The sequence below is a fragment of the Salvelinus sp. IW2-2015 genome, linkage group LG25, assembly GCF_002910315.2.
Source record: "Salvelinus sp. IW2-2015 linkage group LG25, ASM291031v2, whole genome shotgun sequence".
In the NCBI taxonomy this organism is placed as follows: domain Eukaryota; kingdom Metazoa; phylum Chordata; class Actinopteri; order Salmoniformes; family Salmonidae; genus Salvelinus; species Salvelinus sp. IW2-2015.
Genome location: NC_036865.1, coordinates 6,446,519 through 6,464,597, shown reverse-complemented (window position 1 = coordinate 6,464,597; position 18,079 = coordinate 6,446,519). Strand labels below are relative to the sequence as shown.

The window sequence follows — 18,079 nt, the reverse complement described above, 5'->3', positions numbered from 1 at the left end:
GAAGAGAAACGTACATATTTTAAAACGCTTTAATGTAGGCCACTTATTCATACACCACGAGATATTTCTGTCCCTTTCTGGCTGTACATTTCCTTCCTTTTGAGCTTTGAATCAGTAAGGATGCCTTGAGCCAAAGGATTAATGAGTAGGCAACAGTTTTACAGACCATTAAGTGTCTGAACACGGGGGCCCTTCATTTAATGAAGCCTCCGGCCACACATGCACAAATCCACCGTTAAAAAAGGGGACGTCTTAAAAGTTTCCGTCTCGGCAGCGCTGAGGGCTGTTTAGCGCGACGCAGTGCTGTAATCATCTCCTACACAGCAGGTAATGTCAGCAAGCATCCCAAAGTAAGCTTATTTCACCATAACTGTTTACAGAGGGAATTACAGAGGCGGACGTGTTGCAGGGAGTTCATCTTTGAAGGAAGTTAAGCTGTGCCTTTCGGAGAGAAAAAACAACAACACAAACGCAATTGATGTAATTCTGTGGCTTGTCAAATGTGATCTAAAAGGTCAGCGTTTTTTCTTATTTATTTTGTTTTCGTACTTTTCAAGTGTGTGACAAACAGCTGACAAGCAGGCTGCCACCATGGCCACATGCCCCAGAGGACAAAGCGAGAGGCGGTCACGGCGGTGACAGGACACGGGCTGCTGTGATCTAATGTCATATTGGCTCAGAGCGAGAGACTTCAAACCCTCCCTTCAAGCCCCAGATTAGCGTGTGTTAGTAGGCTGTGTTTGAACTGTGCTTTCCTTTGATTCGGAGCTTTACCGGAACGGTCCGGTCTGATTGCTGAAATTAAAGTGAATACTTTTTTACATAAGTCTCGTATGCTGTGTTGTGGGGGGGGGGGGGGGGGGGGGGGGATATATATGTGTGTGTGTGTGTGTGTGTGTGTGTGTGGTGTGTGTGTGTGTGTGTGTGTGTGTGTGTGTGTGTGTTGTGTGTGTGTGTGTGTGGCGTGTGTGTTCATCCAATGTCAGTACAAGTAAAACAATCAGCTGCAGTTCTCTTTTTGGCAACACAACATCCATAGCAAATGGAGACATAAGGTTTAAGGTTTGGGACAGGGTTAAAACAGAAAAACAAAAGTTACAAAATGATTAACTTTTGTACTGGGATTGAACCCTCAATGCTTGGAGCCCTAGCTTGCGGTTTAAGCCCATCCTCAACCCCATCCCCATTGCGCTAGCTTGTTGCGAGCCTACTAGATGGTAACAGGCACCCGTGTTGCCCCTAGTGGACATTTGGAAATCGTCATGGAAATAAAATGCCACGCCAAGCCATAACTTTACCATTCTAAATATAGCGGGACAGCGAATAAACGACTGCCGACTGGGCTGCATCGATTGTGATTTTATTCAACCCCCAAAAATGTCTCTGACTTTCCATTAACCCCAGTATCATGGTGATCGGTCATAGTCTCTCATTGAATGGGTTATTCAACCAGAAGGCAAATCTACCGTACATAAAGGTCCTAACCTCACAGCTTACAGTTTACGTGACTCAAATCCCACAACATAACTAATTCATGCAGCCCCTGGTCCAATATATCCAGAATCATATAATATCATTACATCAGTACTCAATTTAGCCAGTTAGCAACGAGCAAGCAGCAGGCAGGTGGCCTTCCGATACGATTCTGGTGTGCCGACAGCAGACTTGCTCACCGGCTTTACTGGTGGGGGGCCCGCTATTAGATGCAAATCAACCCACCAGAGATGCAAATCTCGTCATAAGCGGCAAACTTTCCTCACCCGCTGGTGGTAGGACATGATAGCCTTCTGTGTTAGGAAGGCAAAAAATAGCAAGCGTGTACTACCATGGCAATTCATCTACAACCACCACCCGGACAGTTAGAGCAGATGATTAGTGTATGGTGGATGAGGCATCGCTCTCTCACGTTCTCTGTTGCTAATACCAGGGCAAATAGCTGCATCTCATCCGTCTACTATAGAAAAGTCTGGCTGATCTTGCTCGTGCCCCCAAGTTATACTTTCATAACCAACAGAAAAAATGATGAAGCCCCTTTTAACAAGGACATTTCCAGATAGATGTATTTTTGCCTCCCCCAGGCTAAAGTTGAAAAAATTGCCATGATATTCGGCCTCGGCAAAGACATGTGGCCCCCGGAGGACCAGATCACAGATGACAAGGTTACACGACTTAGAGTCGACCTCTGCTACCTCCACTTAATCACGGTCTCTGGTGTTCCCTTCCCCGTGGACTCGTCACATTCTTCCGCCGTGCCAAGGGACCCATTATGGGGAAGTTAGTTCCTTCCCACCCTCCACTCTCTTCTCCTCACCCAAGGGTGGGAAGAACCAGCAGTAACCATCAGCAAGTTTTGTAGACCTTAGACCTGCGTGTGTGCGTGTGTGTGTGTGTGTGTGTGTGTGTGTGTGTGTGTGTGTGTGTGTGTGTGTGTGTGCTTGTGTGCTGTGTGTGTGTGTGTGTGTGTGTGTGTGTGGTTGTGTGTGAGTGTGTGGTTGTGTGTGTGCGTGCGTGCGTGCGTGCGTGCATAAGAGGGCACACTGTTAGTTAGGAGGTAATTATCAGCAGATGGCCTTCTGAAGCAAATGAAGGCTGGGGGCGGATGGAAGGGGTGGAAGGAGGAGGGAGATGTATTTTTAAACACAGGCAGCGATGACAAAGAGAGGCCTGCAGCAAGACCCGCAGCCCTGCTCTTCATCAAACACTCCTCTCTTTTAGCCTCTCCAACGCGACATCCATTGAGGAGGGATGACTGTTCTCAGCCCCCTCCCTCCCTCCCTCCCTCCCTCCCTCCCTCCCTCCCTCCTCCCTCCCTCCCTCCCTCCCTCCTCCCCCCTCTGTCTCACTTCTCTCTCTCTCTCTCTCTCTCTCTCTTTCTCTCTCTCTCTCTCTCTCAAACTGTATAAACTAAGGCCAAATTGTAATAATTTTCCTTGACCAAGGCCCTCGATATTGGTGTGAATTTTATTTTATTGCCTCCTTAAGTGTCAACTCATATGCACTTGGCTCTGTAATCATCCTCTCCTCCAATCATTTTCTCCCTCTCCACACTGTAGGTCACTAACCCAATTCGCCTCGGCCCTCTCGTCTTCTCCTCTACTCTTATTACCTTCAACTCTACAAACAGGGGATAGACTTTCGTAATCTTTGTCTATTGTACTTGGTGATCATTATTTTCATCCTTTTTCTGAAAATTCTGTGTCTGAACAGAATGATTTCACTTATGTTTAAGAGGGTTAGGCACATCATTCTCTGTCGCTGCGGTAGTTTGTGTGCACTAGGATGGTGGGGGGAGGAATCACAATTTCCATACCTTGTGGGAGACAAAACATTTGTTCTTTGTCAGCACTGAGTAAGCTGCTATCAAGGGTTTTACGCTCTTTTCAACTATTAGTTTGATGTCTTGACATTTCAAGGATGCAAGGAAGTAGAATTGACCTTTATAATAAAACAGACTCTAAGGTAGAGTCAACCTTTACCGTAACTCCACACTCCAACCTTTACTGAAGTGAAACTCGAAACTCCACTCAATGTCTTAAAACCGTTGAGGATGCCATAATCCAAACATCACTGTGCTGCGCTTTTTTTTTTTTTACTATTGATCTTGGTAAAGAGTAAGTAACCAGTCTGTAACCTTCTATCTCTGAGGAGACTGATATTTTTGTACTGTATATCGTGTATAATTGCTCAAATCTTTGGATTACATTGAGATTTTTATGTACGCCCTAGTACACAAACTTACCTGGTCTCTAAGTCTGTCGATCACACGAAGCAGTAGCCCCTCCTCTTTTCCCATCTCAGGCACGGTCAACAGGAAGTCCACATCGTGCCCGTACTCCTTCCCCCTGTGGGACAGAAAGTGACTTAAAGACGTCCTCCATCAATTTTAACCCTAACCCTAACCCCACAAACTAAAGGGTAAATAAAATATGTTTTGAGCAAATAGTGTTATTTAGGCACAACTGCAAGGGCATTCAAAGAGTTTTTCTGTTTGGGATTGCGTGATGCCATCAGCCTCCCCTGTCCGTGATGTCATCAGGAAAAATAGAGGAGCAATAGAGAACAAAAAGAGGAACGTTTTGTCTCCCAGTGTCTATTGGGAAGCAGACTGAACCAGGTTCCTCTAGGACTTTGCCTGTGCTTAACTATATTCTGTTTATTTTAATCATAAAGACACTCCGTTGTCCTTGACAATGACAAGCATACTCCTAACATGATGCAGCCACCACCATGCTTGAAAATATGAAGAGTGTCAGTGATATGTTGTGTTGGATTTGCCCCAAATATAATGCTTTGTATTCAGGACATAAAGCAAATTTCTTCACCACATTTTTTTGCAGTATTACTTTAGTGCCTTATTGCAAACAGGATGCATGTTTTGGAATATTTTATTTTTTGGTACAGTCTTCCTTCTTTTCACTGTAATTTATGTTAGTATTGTGGCGTAACTACAATGTTGTTGATCTATCCTCAGCTATCTCCTATCACAGTCATTAAACTGTGTAACTGTTTACATTGGTCTCAGGTAACTGAGTTAAGAAGGACAACTGTATCTTTGTACTGCTGACTGGGGGTGAAAGGGATAGTCAATGTCTGCTTTTTTATTTTTTACTCATCTACCAACAGGTACCCTTCTTTGTGAGGCACTGGAAAGCCTTCCTGGTCTTTGTGGTTGAATATGTGTCTGAAATTCAATGCTCGACTGAGGGACCTTACAGATAATTGTATGTGTGGGGTACAGACATGAAGTAGTCATTGCAGGCAATATCAACGCCGAACGTTACAGAGAAGACATCCTCCTCCCTCATGTGGTACCCTTCCTGCAGGCTCATCCTGACATGACCCTCCAGCATGACAATGCCACCAGCCGTACTGCTCAATCTGTGCGTGATTTCCTGCAAGACAGGAATGTCAGTGTTCTGATCTCAATCCAATTTGAGCACGTCTGGGACCTGTTGGATTGGAGGGTGAGGGCTAAGGCCATTCCCCCCAGAAATGTCTGGGAACTTGCAGGTGCCTTGGTGGAAGAGTGGGGTAACATCTCACAGCAAGAACTGATAAATCTGGTGCAGTCCATGAGGAGGAGATGCACTGCAGAACTTAATGCAGCTGGTGGCCACACCAGATACTGACTGTTACTTATGATTTTGACCCCCCCCCCCCTTGTTCAGGGACACATTATTCCATTTATGTTCGTCACGTCTGTGAAACTTGTTCATTTTATGTCTCAGTTGTTGAATGTTGTTATGTTCATACAAATATTTACACATGTTAAGTTTGCTAAAAATAAACGCAGTTGACAGCGAGAGGACGTTTCGTTTTTTGCTGAGTTTATGTACATGTAGGTAGAGTTATTAAAGTGACTATGCATAGATAATAACAGAGAGTAGCAGCAGTGTAAAGGGAGGGGGCAATTCAAATAGTCTGGGTAGCCATTTGATTTGATTAGATTAGTCATATGGCTTGGGGGTAGGAGCTGTTTAAAAGCCTCTTGGTGTAACGGTTGTCGAAATAACATTCGGACCAAGGCACAGCGTGATATGGGTTCCACATCTTTTTAATCGTGAAACGCAAAAAAACAGTAAAGAGCAAACGACATGTGAAGCTATGGAGTGCTCATAGGCAACTACACATAAACAAGATCCCACAAAAAAAGAGTGGGGAAAATGGCTGCCTAAGTATGATCCCCAATCAGAGACAACGCTAAACAGCTGCCTCTGATTGGGAACCATACCAGGCTAACAAAGAAATAAAACAACCTAGATTACCCACCGTAGTCACACCCCAACCTAACCAAAATAGAGAATAAAAAGGCTCTCTATGGTCAGGGCGTGACACTTGGACCTAGACTTGGCGCTCCGGTACCACTTGCCGTGCGGTAGCAGAGAGAACGGTCTATGATTAGGGTGGCTGGAGTCTTTGACAATTTTTAGGGCCCTCCTCTGACACCGCCTGGAATAGAGGTCCTGGATGGCAGGATGCTTGGCCTTAGTGATGTACTGGGCCATACGCACTACCCTCTGTAGTGCCTTGCGGTCGGAGGCCGAGCAGTTGCCATACCAGGCAGTGACGCAACCAGTCAGGAGGCACTCGGTGGTGCAGCTGTAGAACCTTTTGAGGATCTGAGGACCCATGCCAAATCTCCTGAGTAGGTTTTGTTGTGCTCTCTTCATGACTGTCTTGGACCATGCTTGGACCATGTTAGTTTGTTGGTGATGTGGACGCCAAGGAACTTGAAGCTCTCAACCTGCTCCACTACAGCCCATCGATGAGAATGGGGGCGTGCTCGGTCCTACTTTTCCTGTAGGTCACAATCATCTCCTTTGTCTTGATCATATTGAGGGAGAGATTGTTGTCCTTGCACCACACTGCCAGGTCTCTGACCTCCTCCCTATAGGCTGTCTCATTGTTGTCGGTGATCAGGCCTACCACTGTTGCGTCATCGGCAACCTTAATGATGGTGTTGGAGTCGTGCCTGGCCGTGCAGTCATGAGTAAACAGGGAGTACAGAATGGGACTGAGCACGCACCCCTGAGGGGCCCCCATGTTGAGGATCAGCGTGGCAGATGTGTTGTTACCTACCCTTACCACCTGGGGGCGGCCCGTCAGGAAGTCAAGGATCCAGTTGCAGAAGGAGGTGTTTAGTCCCAGGGTCCTTACCTTAGTGATGAGCTTTGAGGGCACTATGGTGTTGAACGCTGAGCTGTAGTCAATGAATAGCATTCTCACATAGGTGTTCCTTTTTTCCAGGTGGGAAAGGGCAGTGTGGAGTGCAATAAAGATTGCGTCACATGTGGATCTGTTGGGGTGGTATGCAAATTAGGGTAGGTCTAGGGTTTCTTGGATAATGGTGTTGATGTAAGCCATGAACAGCCTTTCAAAGAACTTCATGGCTACAGACATGAGTGCTACGGGTCGGTAGTCATTTAGGCAGGTTACCTTAGTGTTCTTGGGCACAGGGACTATGGTGGTATGCTTGAAACATGTTGGTATTACAGACTCAGACATGGAGAGGTTGAAAATGTTAGTGAAGACACTTGCCAGTTGGTCAGCACATGCTCAGAGTACACGTCTTGGTAATCTGTCTGGCCCTGCGGCCTTGTGAATGTTGACCTGTTTAAAGGTATCTCGGCTGCGGAGTTCATGATCACACAGTCGTCCAGAACAACTGATCCTCTCATGCATGTTTCAGTGTTACTTGCCTCGAAGCGAGCATAGAAGTAATTTAGCTCGTCTGGTAGGCTCGTGTCACTGGGCTGCTCTCGGCTGTGCTTCCCTTTGTAGTCTGTAATAGTTTGCAAGTCCTGCCACATCCGAGAAGCATCGGAGCCGGTGTAGTATGATTTGATCTTTGTCCTGAGTTGACGCCTGTTTAATGGTTCATCGGAGGGAATAGCGGGATTTCTTATAAGCTTCCGGGTTAGAGTCACACTCCTTGAAAGCGGCAGCTCTACCCTTTAGCTCAGTGCGAATGTTGCCTGTAATCCACGGCCTATGGGTATGTACGTTCAGTCACTGTGGGGACGACATCATCGATGCGCTTATTGATTAAGCCAGTGACTGATGTGGTGTACTCCTCAATGTCATCGGAAGAATCCCAGAACATATTCCAGTCTGTGCTTGCAAAACAGTCCTGTAGCTTAGTATCTGCTTCATCTGACCACTTTTTTACTGACCGAGTCACTGGTGTTTCCTGCTTAAATGTTTGCTTGTACGCAGGAATCAGGAGGAAATAATTATGGTCAGATTTGCCAAATGGAGGGTGAGGGTGAGCATTGTATGCGACTCTGTGTGTGGAGTAAAGGTGGTCTAGAGTTTTTTTCCTTGTGGTTGCACATTTAACATGCTGTTAGAAATGAGGTAAAATGGATTTCAGCCACTAGGAACACCGCCTCTTGATGAACATTTTCCTGTTTACTTATAGCCATATACAGCTCATTGAGTGTGGTCTTAGTGTCAGCATAAGTTTGTGGTGGTAAATAGACAGCTATGAAGAATATGGATGAAAACTCTCTTGGTAGATAGTGTGGTCTACAGTTTGTCATGAGATACTCTACCTCAGGCGAGTAAAACCTTGAGACTTCCTTAGATATCGTGCACCAGCTGTTGTTTACAAATATACATGGACCATCACCCCTGGTCTTACCAGAGGCTGCTGTTCTATCCTGCCGGTACAGTGTATAACACGTCAGATGTATGCTATTGGTGTCGTCATTCAGCCACGGCTCTGTGAAACAGAAGATATTAGTTTTCAATGTCCCGTGCTTTTAGGTTGTTCATTTTATTATCCAGCGATTGTACGTTGGCCAATAGTACCGATGGCAAAGGCAGATTAGCCACTCGTCGCCCGATCCTCACAAGGCACTCCAATCTCCTTCCGTGAAACCTCCGTCACTTTCTCCTGCGAATGACGGGGATGTGGGCCTGTTTGGGTGTCTGGAGTAAATCCCTCTCGTCCGACTCATTAAAGAAAAAATCTTCATCCAATTCAAAGCGAGTAATCGCTGTTCTGATGTCCAGAAGCCATTTTCGGTCATAAGAGACGGTAGCAGCAACATTATGTACAAAATAAGTTACAAACAATATGAAAAAACAATCAAAATAACACGGTTGGTTAAGAGCCCATAAAATGTCAGCCATCCTCTCTGGCGCCATTATTACAAATCATATTAAACACTATTATTGCACACAGAGCGAGTCCATGCAACTTATTATGTACGGCCAAGACAAAGGGGTTGAATACTTATTGACTCAAAAGATTTCTGCTTTCATTTTTAATGAATAAACATTTCAAAAATCATGGTTCTACTTTGACATTATGGGGTATTGCGCGTAGGCCAATGACAAAACGTCTCAATTTAATCCATTCTAAATTCAGGCTGTAATACAACAACAAGTCAAGGGGTGTGAATACTTTCTGAAAGCACTATATGTCATGACATACCGGTAAATCAGTTGTTAAATGAGATGAAGAGGAGACTAGAGTGCCACTTTAAGACTATTGTCACCAGTCAGCGAAAGCAGGAAATAATTAAAGGAGAAAATCTTTAGTAACACTGGATACCTGTTACATGGCAGCCATAGCATTAGGAGCAGGGAGCCTTTCAACAAGCTCTCACAGACTCACAGCAGAATTAGACGTTCATCCACGTTTCTCAAAATGTAGAATTTGCTCCAAACCTCAAATGTTATAGTGTTTAAGGTTACATTTCGGCATTTACAAATTAAAATTAAGGTTAGGGTTAAGTTTAGGCATTAACTCTGAATTCCTATTGTTAGGAATTAACTTTGAATGATTAAGGTAAGGGTTAAGGTTTGGGGTAGGCTTAAATCAAAAACGTTAAAAAAAGACATTCTATCGCTGGATTCAAACATGCAACCTCTCAAACCAGGGGCAGATGCTTTTGACCATCTGCCATTCCCATCCACAACCCCCTAGCTAAACCGAAACCTACTTGAAGGTAACAGCTCTCACTGTTGCCCTAGTGGTAGGTTTCTATGTCATCTCCCGACGTCCTCAGACATGGATGGATGTCGAATACTGACTTGTATCACTGGTGACCTGCCTTGCCTATTAATTGGCTTTGACTTTTTTTATTATTCAAACAAGCAATTTGTGCTGTGTAATGAAGTTCAAAAGCACTCTTTTTGTTGCCTCGGTTGTCAGCAAAGCCTTCACTTTTATGAGAATCATCATTTTCGACTTGTAATAAAGAGCACTCGTACTGGGCATGGCTGCCTCTCAACGTCAGCAGAAATGTGGGCAGTGAACAGATAGACAGACATAAGTGAATAGAAAAAATGTAATTGTAAGGCTATTTAATAGATTAATGGGTATACGTGTCGTGCTTATCTGACATGTACCGAAGCTTTGAGACGTATCTACCACAGATGTGCCCTTGAATGCCAGATGAGCTGAGTGAAATATGTCAATTCCTATCAGGGCAACCTCAGCAAACTGTTTCTGGACCACAAGGCCTGAAGACCTTATTCAACCAACCAATCAGAGAAGATATCTGGAGGCCTCTATTCTTCTGCTATGATTTGATTTTAATTGGAACCTTCTTCCCTGAGAGGATGATCTACGGAGCATATCCAAATCATGAAAATTTCCAAATCATGGGAACCCACCCGTTCGACTAGATTCTCAGGCTCAGATGACATCAACAGTGTGGCTTTTCCACTAGACATGAGAGGAGCAAAGAGTACACTGCGCTGTATCAGCACCATGGTCAGAGTGCGCAACAGAGTGTGTGTTTGTGTGTAGAGGGGCTATGGAAAGCCACCGGGCGTTTAGGTATGACTCCTTTCCATAAAAAGCGGGGGGAAAACGCTGCTCATCTGTGGTTGGCTACGTGAGTAGCGTGCTAGGCTACGTGAAATACGAGATACACTTGCTAGGCTACATGAAATACGAGATACACTTCCGCATGTCATTTTTGATTTATACGATTTATAAGGACGGGGTCAAGTTTACGGTTGAAGCTGCTTCACTCAACTCTGCTTGGCCCAACCACTAGTAGTTTACATAGCTTCTTAGCTAGCTGTAAAAGGCATTAGTGTTATTAGCCTATTTAGCTCTAACCAGTTAATCTGCCACTGCCACAATGGATATCACAAATAAAACCACCCATCCACACGCAATAACCCATAATGACAAAGTGAAAAAATGTTTTTAGAAATGTTTGCACATTTATTGAAAATTAAATATAGAAATATCGAATTTACATAAATATTCACACCCCTGAGTTACTACTTTGTATTAGCACCTTTGGCAGCGATTACAGCTGTCTTCATGGGTAAATCTGTAAGAGCTTTTCACACCTGGATTGTGGAACATTTGCACATTATTCTTTTCAAAATGATATCTTGTGGCCTATATTCATTGCCAAATAGTCTTTGCTTTACTGTGTAGGGTGCTGTCCATTGTGCTGATACAGTGCAACGGCGATGGGTTACAGATTTCACGCCAGCGCCCAAGGTCTCAGAGTCTCTGCATTTGAACGTTATGTTTATTGTGGTATAGCGGGACATAAGCAGAATTCAATATAATTCCAATGCAAGCACACCCCAAAATTGTGCCCCCCTCACCGATTTCAACTGCCCCTTAAGTCACTTTATTCTGGCGCCGGGTCTGGTTGGCCCTCAACGGTTATAGCAAAGTTATTCCTGATTGTGATCCCATAGGTATTGTACAGAGGAGCAGCCCCCTCAGAACCTAGGCTTAGGTGGCTCTATATAACCCTGCTGGTGTCAGCCCAGGGCACTGAGGCAAACCACAGGTTTCTTTCAGTTCCTGATTGCCCCGTTTTGATCAACAGGTGCCCAAAATCATGCAGTCATAAGTGCCCATCTCACAGTTAAAAACGAGGCTGAACAAGAACAAAATGGCCCCTGTGTCTTAAGGCTCTGGTCGCGGCAAGGAACCTAGTTTGATCTTGTGCGCCGCCGCCACCTCCGCCGCCGTCTGAATTTCCAGAGCGAAAAAGCAGCAGGGCAACCAAAGGGAGAAAAAGGAGAGGAAAAACAGAGGGAGAAGTCTGCAGCAAAAGGTCATTGTTTCTAATTCAGTGGGCGAGGAATTAGACAACAGCCATTTAGAGCTCAACAGGGCATGCTAATGCTTCTCTAGCTCAGCTGTAGCACAGCGGGGAAGTATACCTTGCAGACACAATTTCTTGCTCACATGTTTAGTCTAACTGAAGAAAAAGTAGCAGCGGTCATCGAAATTGTTAAAAGGTTTGAAAGGTTTGAAGATACTCCAAACTCTTATCATTTTTATAATCCATCAGATATTGACTGAATTACAGCACATAAAACATTTTCATGGATTTTGGTGGGAATTCAGGTGTTCAATGTATTGTCAAATTGTAGTCAAATTGCACTTTTATTTTCGAAGAATGCACTCATATACATTTTCTTATTGTATAAGGTATTTAATAAATATGTTTTGTGTTGTAATAAAGAAAAGTATGTGCCAAATTTGCATAAATACACAGGGTGTATTTGCATATACGAATATATTAATATTAAGGGATGGAACAGGTGCAACCACCAAACACTTGCTCGGTCTACCCTTCCAGGACTCACCTGCGCTGTCTAGACTGCCTCATTAATTGTTGTCGCGTTCTCTTGCATAATTCAACAAGTGTATCATTAGCAGGGTACCCTTAAATAAAAAGTCTACATGCTTGGCTCTAGATTACACCTATCTAAACTTTATGCCTGCAAGATCAGACATAACGTCAACATAGAGAGTAATAGTAATGGCGTCTTTTTGTAGTCACTAACTCCGCCATGGATCGTTGGACAAAGCCTATGGAAAAATGAATGGAGTTCATCGGAGTTAAAAGCCAAATATCAGGTCTGTGGTAAACACAGGCATAGACCTTTAGCGTTTTGTTCTATGAGGTCATCTTCATCAGCTAACATCACCTTTTGTGAATTTTAAAGCATTTATGTAATAAAAAAAGCACATAAAGCACATAATAGGCTTCATAATTCATAAAGGTCATGTTAATTAACTGACTGATATTATCTCATAGAACAAAACAAGAACTCCTGTTTTAACCTCGGGCCTTATTTTCGGGGGTTATCCCAAAACTCTATTCTTTCCCCATTTGTTTTCCCCATAGGAATGGTTGAACCAACCACAGGTAAATTATTTCCGTTTTTTAGGACTACAAGATGGCGAGTTGAATGATCTGAGTGTTCATTTTCGGGAAGTTGCTTTAATTTCAGTGCATCTAATTTGTAAACATTTGAACTGTGTTAAATTAATACTTTTTTCAATTCCACAAAACAATATCTCTTCTCTTTCTGTAAGTGTCGAGGCGGTGCGTTAAGCCCCGACGAAGCTTTAGCTTATAAATGCAACGGAAAGCCAATGTATTCCTTTGAGCCCATTTCAGCTATTACCGGGGTGTGTTTGACAGGTCATTACAAAGATTTCCGTGGTCGTAACGTTAGCGTGGGGAAATGACAGGCAGAAGCAAGAGTATAAAAGAGTTGCAGGAGTAAAATGAAAGTAATCAATCCACCAAGATTTAAGTGACGAGTGGATTTTGCACCCCTGAAAAACAGGAAATAGATTGCTGACAAAGACAGATCCTCAGGTGGGCGGGGCATTCACGTTGTTAGATAAAGTCACAGCTTTATTGTGAGAGATTGGTTCAGGGCGTGATGTGCTTTGAAATCGCTATGGCCACTTTGACACAGGCATACATAATCACTGCCAATCTCTTGCGCAAGCCGATTGAAAAACACTTCCCTCTAACGATTTACCAATATTATGACAACTGAGTATATATATCATTATGTGCCCAATTGAAAAGTTAAAGTGAATTGCCATGGACTGGGGCCTATCTTTCTGAGTTCCACATTCTGATTCAATGAGAGACAGAAGCTGCAACGTGAGATAGATAGCTAGGATTCGTAGCCCTTTTGGAAACACACAGCACATTACTATCTGCTGAATGGGCACTACTTTATTCAACGTCCTTAATTAGCAACGCAAAGATGCCACAACACAATTCTGCCTAATACTAAGGCAGTGTGGATAAGTGAATCTCTGAGCTAGCCTCTGCTGTGCTAGCAAAATGTACTCGACTGCACCACGTAAGTGTGTGTCGTGAATAGCAAAACTGGAGGGGGAAAATCATCAGCATAAATTCAGTTTACCTCCAATCAAGTCTCAAAACACCAAGGGGTTTATCTAAGTGTGTGCTCCAGGAGCTAATTTAGGATGAGAGCTCCGATACCAAGGAGAAGCAGCTTTTACAGTCCAGTCAGCTCATCATGGCATCAGTTTAGAGGCTTTCTTTCGTCTACAGTAGGCAGATACTTCCTATGAATAAACCTCAGTCAGCGGAAAAAGAGATGACAGCATGTCAGAGTCTTTCTCTCCCGGCAAAGAGATTTTTTATGGTATGCCTTGACAACACTATATTCTTACTTAGTTTTAAGCATCCACTCCAACCCAACGGTACGGATCTAAAAGTGCCCTCCTATGACTGCTTGGAAAGAAAGACGGATGGCCTTTTTAAAGGCTGTACTTAGAAACCCTGGCTGTGTTCCAGTTCTGCGACCTAAACAACAACAGTTGCTGATATAACTACATCTACTACAGTAGGCTGTATGCCTGATGTGTAGTTACAGCCGGTTTATAACGCTATTGAGTGAGGAAAAAGTGTAAAGAACATGTCAAATATACATGCATATTTACAAGTAGATGACAAGGGTGACCATATGAAAAAATTGAGTTGTCAGATGTGTTGCTGTGCTTATAATCGCATTTAAAAAAATAATTTAAGTTAGCTATAGTACGGCAGCTAGAAATACCTGTCAAGAGAACCAACCGCTGTGTTTTCCTGATTAATTTAATGTGGTGTCTTTAACAGCTCCTATCTCCTATTTTCCTGAGCATTTTGGGGAACAGTTGCTTTAATGGCTAAGATGACATACCTGAACATACTGTAGTGGGCAAGTCCACATACTGTTACTATACTAAGTGATACGTGTAACTGCATCTAGCAATAGGTTGTTTTCCAAAATCCCTAACAAAATTGTCTTTAAGTGATGCCTTATCATCAAAAACGTTCTTAACATGTCAGAGAGAACTCTATAAACACTATAAGTAATTCAAAATACTCCCTATACGATTCCACAAATCAGAGACATTTTCAGATAAATGGAGCAAGTTGAGCTAATGCATTTTTTAAGTGAAAGTCAGACAAAAATGCAAAGTCATGGCTGTGATCTGTGATAACATCATTGCAAATAAAAACAGCACCTTATTGACACCTCAGTCTTTTCACACTGAAGTGGCAGAGACAGTTTTTCTCTTTATCTATTTATAATCCTCCCAACAAACCGCTCTGAGCCTTGTACCCGCCTTCCATAGCTGTCCTCTCAATAAGGATAATGTCACAAGCATCAAATCACTAGCATCAACAAATCCTCAACACACATCTCCAACTGAAGTGGCATGACAGTTATAGGCTATAGAGTTCGCAGGAACACAAGGGCCTCAAGAAACGATTATATTATATATTACTGCATTGTCGACATAGCTCATTCTAATACTTCTACTACTGTACATTGCATTTTAGTTACACTCACTTCTGTCCTCATGAAGTGCTTTGAGAAGCTAGTTAACAATCATATCACCTCCACCTTACCTGACACCCTAGACCCAAATAAATTTGCATACCCCAACAATAAATCGACAGATGATGCAATCGCCATCGCACTGCACACTTCCCTATCCCATCTGGACAAGAGGAATACCTATGTAAGAATGCTGCTCATTGACTACAGCTCAGCCTTCAACACCACAGTACCCTCCAAGCTCATCAATAAGCTTGGGGCCCTTGGTCTGAACCCCGCCCCGTGCAACTGGGTCCTGAACTTCCTGACGGTCTGAACCCCGCCCCGTGCAACTGGGTCCTGAACTTCCTGACGGGCCGCCCCCCGAGTGGTGAAGGTAGTAAAAAAAAACTCCACTTCGCTGATCCTCAACACAAGGGCCCCACAAGGGTGCGTGCTCAGCCCCCTTGTGTAATCCCTGTTCACCCATGACTGCGTGGCATCCATCTCAATCATTAAGTTTGGAGACGACACAACAGTAGTAGGCCTGATTGCCAACAATGACGAGACAGCCTTCAGGGAGGAGGTGAGTGCCCTGGTGAAGTGGTGCCAGGAACAACGTCAACAAAACGAAGGAGCTGATCGTGAACTTCAGCGCAGAAGGTGAAAAGTTTCAAGTTCCTAGGTGTACACATCACTGACGATCTGAAATGTGGTGAAGTGTGGTGGAGAAGGCGCAACATCGCCTCTTCAACCTCAGAAGGCTGAAGAAATTTGGCTTGACCCCTAAGACCCTCACAAACCTTTACAGACGCACAATTGAGAGCATCCTGTTGGGCTGTATCTCCGCCTGATACAGCAACTTCACCGCCCACAACCTCAGGGCTCTCCAGAGGGTGGTGTGGTCTGCCCAACGCATCATCGGGGGCACACTGCCTGCCCTCCAGGACACCTACAGTACCCGATGTCACAAGAAGGCCAAAAAAGATAATCGAGGACATGAATCACCCGAGCCACGCCCTGTTCACCCCGCTGTCATCGAGAAGACGAGGTCAGTACAGGGGCATCAAAGCTGGGACCGACAGACTGAAAACAGCTTCTATCTCAAAGCCATCAGACTGTTAAATAGCCATCACTAGCCGGCCTCCACCCAGTAACCTGCCCTGAACTTAGTCACCACCACTACCTGGCTACCACCCGGTTAATCAACCCTGCACCTTAGAGGCTGCTGCCCTATGTACATAGACATGGAATCACTGGTCACTTTAATAATGGAACACTGGTCACTTTAATAATGTTTACATACTGTTTTACTCATTTCATATGTATATATTGTATTCTACTGTATTCTAGTCAATGCTGCTCCAACATTGCTCGTCCTAATATTTATATATTTCTTAATTCTATTCTTTTACTTTTAGATTTGTATGTATTGTTTTGAATTTTTAGATACTATTGCACTGTTGGAGCTAGGAACACAAGCATTTCGCTACACCCGCAATAACATCTGCTAAATATGTGTATGTGACAAAAAACATTTTATTTTATTTTATTTGACACTGATTATACACACCGCATATTTATTTATATTTATTTATTTGAATTTTATTTTATTTAACCTTAATTTAACCAGGTAGGCCAGTTGAGAACAAGTTCTCATTTACAACTGCGACCTGGCAAAGATAAAGCAAAGCAATGCGACACAAACAACACAGAGTTACACATGGGATAAACAAACGTACAGTCAATAACACAATAGAAAAATATATATACAGTGTGTGCAAATGTAGTTAGATTAGGGAGGTAAGGCAATAAATAGGCCATAGTGGCGAAATAATTACAATAACATTTCTGTTGGAAAAAGCTAGCCTTTGCTTTCCTAACTGCCTGTGTAGATTGGTTCCTAACTTCCCTGAAAAGTTGCATATCGCGGGGGCTATTCGATGCTAATGCAGTACACCACAGGATGTTTTTGTGCTGGTCAAGGGCAGTCAAGTCTGGAGTGAACCAAGGGCTATATCTGTTCTTAGTTCTACATTTTTTGAATGGAGCATGCCTATTTAAGATGGTGAGGAAAGCACTTTTAAATAATAGCTAGGCATCCTCTACTGACGGAATGAAGTCAATATCCTTCCAGGAAACCCGGGCCAGGTCGATTAGAAAGGCCTGCTCGCTGAAATGTTTTAGGGAGCGTTTGACAGTGATGAGGGGTGGTCGTTTGACCGCAGACCCATTACAAACGTAGGCAATGAGGCAGTGATTGCTGAGATCCTGGTTGAAGACAGCAGAGGTGTATTTAGAGGGCAGGTTGGTCAGGATGATATCTATGAGGGTGCCCGTGTTTACGGATTTAGGGTTGTACCTGGTAGGTTCCTTGATAATTCGTGTGAGATTTAGGGCATCTAGCTTAGATTGTAGGACGGCCGGGGTGTTAAGCATATCCCAGTTTAGGTCACCTAACATTACAAACTCTGAAGATAAATGGGGGGAAATTAATTAACATATGGTGTCCAGGGCACAGCTGGGGGCTGAGGGGGGTCTACAACAAGCGGCAACATTGAGAGACTTATTTCTGGAAAGGTGGATTTTTAAAAGTAGAAGCTCGAACTGTTTGGGCACAGACCTGGATAGCATGACAGAACTCTGCAGGCTATCTCTGCAGTAGATTGCAACTCCACCCCCTTTGGCAGTTCTATCTTGGCGGAAAATGTTGTAGTTGGGGATGGAAATTTCAGAATTTTTGGTGGCCTTCATAAGCCAGGATTCAGACATCAGGGTTTGCGCAGTGTGCTAAAGCAGTGAATAAAACAAACTCAGGGAGGAGGCTTCTGATGTTAACATGCATGAAACCAAGGCTTTTATGGTTACAGAAGTCAAAAAATGATAGCGCTTGGGGAATAAGAGTGGAACTGGGGGCTACAGGGCCTGGGTTAACTTTTACATCACCAGAGGAACCAAGGAGGAGTAGGATAAGGGTACGGCTAAAGGCTGTAAG

General features: G+C 43.7%; 1 protein-coding gene across 1 annotated transcript in view; it reads right to left on the bottom strand.

Annotated features, from left to right (window-relative positions):
- LOC111951684 (DNA nucleotidylexotransferase-like) overlaps nucleotides 1–18,079 on the bottom strand; it is a 146,713-nt gene that overhangs the window by 31,243 nt on the left and 97,391 nt on the right. The window contains exon 8 of the mRNA XM_070434881.1: nucleotides 3,740–3,842. Within this exon, the coding sequence (XP_070290982.1) occupies nucleotides 3,740–3,842 (103 nt within the window). The remainder of the gene's footprint in view (nucleotides 1–3,739; nucleotides 3,843–18,079) is intronic.